Here is a 2,296-nt window from a genome sequence, read left to right on the forward strand (position 1 = left end):
AGCTTAGGGCAGAAAACACTGATCAGACCTCCAAAGGTTCACAAATCTCCATCTTGTAAAAATCAGTCCACTTTAAATTAAATCTTGATTTTGGAATGATTTGGTATTTTCTATCCATGATTTATATGGTCAGGCACATATTGTGAAATGAAAGTTGTCCTGGGATTCTAATCTTTATCAAGCACCAGCATTGTGTGTGACAGGTAAAAAAAAAATAATGAAGGAAAAACAGGTATTTATATAGTTGTACAGAAATCTAGTAATCCAGTTGACAGAGGCAAGCCACCCCTCTATTCACCCAGTGATTTGGAGATTTATCTGTTGGTAAGTTGATACTGAGAACATAATTTGTAGAGTGTCCAGTTGTGGAAAGCTCTCCATGTCGAGCACTGGTCTTGTAAACTGTGGGGAATGAAAAATAATTAAAATGACTGTAGTGGAAGGGTTATAAGTATGAGCTCACTAAGCCAGTGAAATTAAAGTGTAACAGCAAGTACACAAATAAACATACAGTATATGATGGAAATGTGCAGGCCCCTCTTTAATATTGATCGGACCCTGGGCAAACATTTTCTTCCCCCCCCCCCCCCATACTCACACTAATCTAAATGACATTCCTTCATTTATGTGAAGTAATTGTTTTGGAAAATCCCTGTCCTTAAGACGTTTCTGCCTAGTGTTAATTGTGTCATGCCATGTAAGAGTCTGTCTTTTACAGCACAAGTTAGGCTTTCCCAAGGGTTACGGCCCACGGTGTGGCTTTTGCTGTAAATGTATCAGTAGGAAAAGATGGTAGTAAATACAGGTGTAAGGTGGTGGCGTTGGTGATCAAAAAAGGCAAGAGCTCTGGGTGCACACAATGAGCTTCCCACAGCCAAGAAAACTAATGCCTAATAAAAATAATAAGCATTTCCCCAATAAAGTTTATAGTCTAGAATATAGTTATCAGCTTAATACATGGAACTTAGTGTCGTATATATTATTATTTATATGAATGAGCCTTTCAAAAGGTATGTCCATACAAAGCTGATATTTCAGACCTGACAGTTTCTTATATATTCCAGAGGCTCTATTTGTGAAATGTCTGCATTTGAGTATCTGGGTCTGCACCCCTGCTGTGGGCACTATGAGGGGTTTCCACTCATATTTTAAGCTTCTGTGTGAAGAGAGTCAGAAATAATAGCAAGTTTTATCACTGTCGGTGTATCCAAGACATACAAGAGGGATCCCTTGTGTGTTCCTGTGCCTTTTAAGGAGGTTTGGCTTCCTCCTGACAAACCTGCACCCAATTTGAAATCTTCTGCCCCCATGTGCTCCAAGATGGAGACTCTCATAGTTTAGAGTTAGGACCGCACTATAAGAGGTGCCTTTGGCGCGGCTGTGCGGCTTTCACATTTTCTGCAGAAGACGTGTATGCAAACCTTTGTTATTAACCTTAGTGGTGAGACAAGTTGTTTTACATGCTGGTTTGTGAGTGTGCCATGATACCTTTCTACTGTTTTACTGTTCAAATCCCATTTTGTGTGCACCTTACTGTATAGCTGGTGACAAATTGTTGAGTGCGTTTGTCATTTGTTTTGCTTGGCTTTTATAAATAAGACACAATCACACTAGATTGTAGGACATTTTAACAAAAGCTATTTACAGGCTGGTAGGGCACCATTGGGAAGCACATCAGATTTCACCACAAGCTATAGATGTCTTGGAGCTTAGGGCAGAAAACACTGATCAGACCTCCAAAGGTTCACAAATCTCCATCTTGTAAAAATCAGTCCACTTTAAATTAAATCTTGATTTTGGAATGATTTGGTATTTTCTATCCATGATTTATATGGTCAGGCACATATTGTGAAATGAAAGTTGTCCTGGGATTCTAATCTTTATCAAGCACCAGCATTGTGTGTGACAGGTAAAAAAAAAATAATGAAGGAAAAACAGGTATTTATATAGTTGTACAGAAATCTAGTAATCCAGTTGACAGAGGCAAGCCACCCCTCTATTCACCCAGTGATTTGGAGATTTATCTGTTGGTAAGTTGATACTGAGAACATAATTTGTAGAGTGTCCAGTTGTGGAAAGCTCTCCATGTCGAGCACTGGTCTTGTAAACTGTGGGGAATGAAAAATAATTAAAATGACTGTAGTGGAAGGGTTATAAGTATGAGCTCACTAAGCCAGTGAAATTAAAGTGTAACAGCAAGTACACAAATAAACATACAGTATATGATGGAAATGTGCAGGCCCCTCTTTAATATTGATCGGACCCTGGGCAAACATTTTCTTCCCCCCCCCCCCCC

General features: G+C 39.2%; 1 protein-coding gene across 1 annotated transcript in view; it reads right to left on the reverse strand.

Annotated features, from left to right (window-relative positions):
* Window positions 1-1,962: 1,962 nt before the first annotated feature.
* LOC108784922 (dynein heavy chain 3, axonemal-like) overlaps window positions 1,963-2,296 on the reverse strand; it is an 899,093-nt gene continuing 898,759 nt past the window's right edge. The window contains exon 80 of the mRNA XM_018553871.1: window positions 1,963-2,108. Within this exon, the coding sequence (XP_018409373.1) occupies window positions 1,963-2,108 (146 nt within the window). The remainder of the gene's footprint in view (window positions 2,109-2,296) is intronic.

Source organism: Nanorana parkeri, unplaced genomic scaffold (assembly GCF_000935625.1).
Source record: "Nanorana parkeri isolate BGI_ZX_2015 unplaced genomic scaffold, ASM93562v1 scaffold132, whole genome shotgun sequence".
Classification (NCBI taxonomy): domain Eukaryota; kingdom Metazoa; phylum Chordata; class Amphibia; order Anura; family Dicroglossidae; genus Nanorana; species Nanorana parkeri.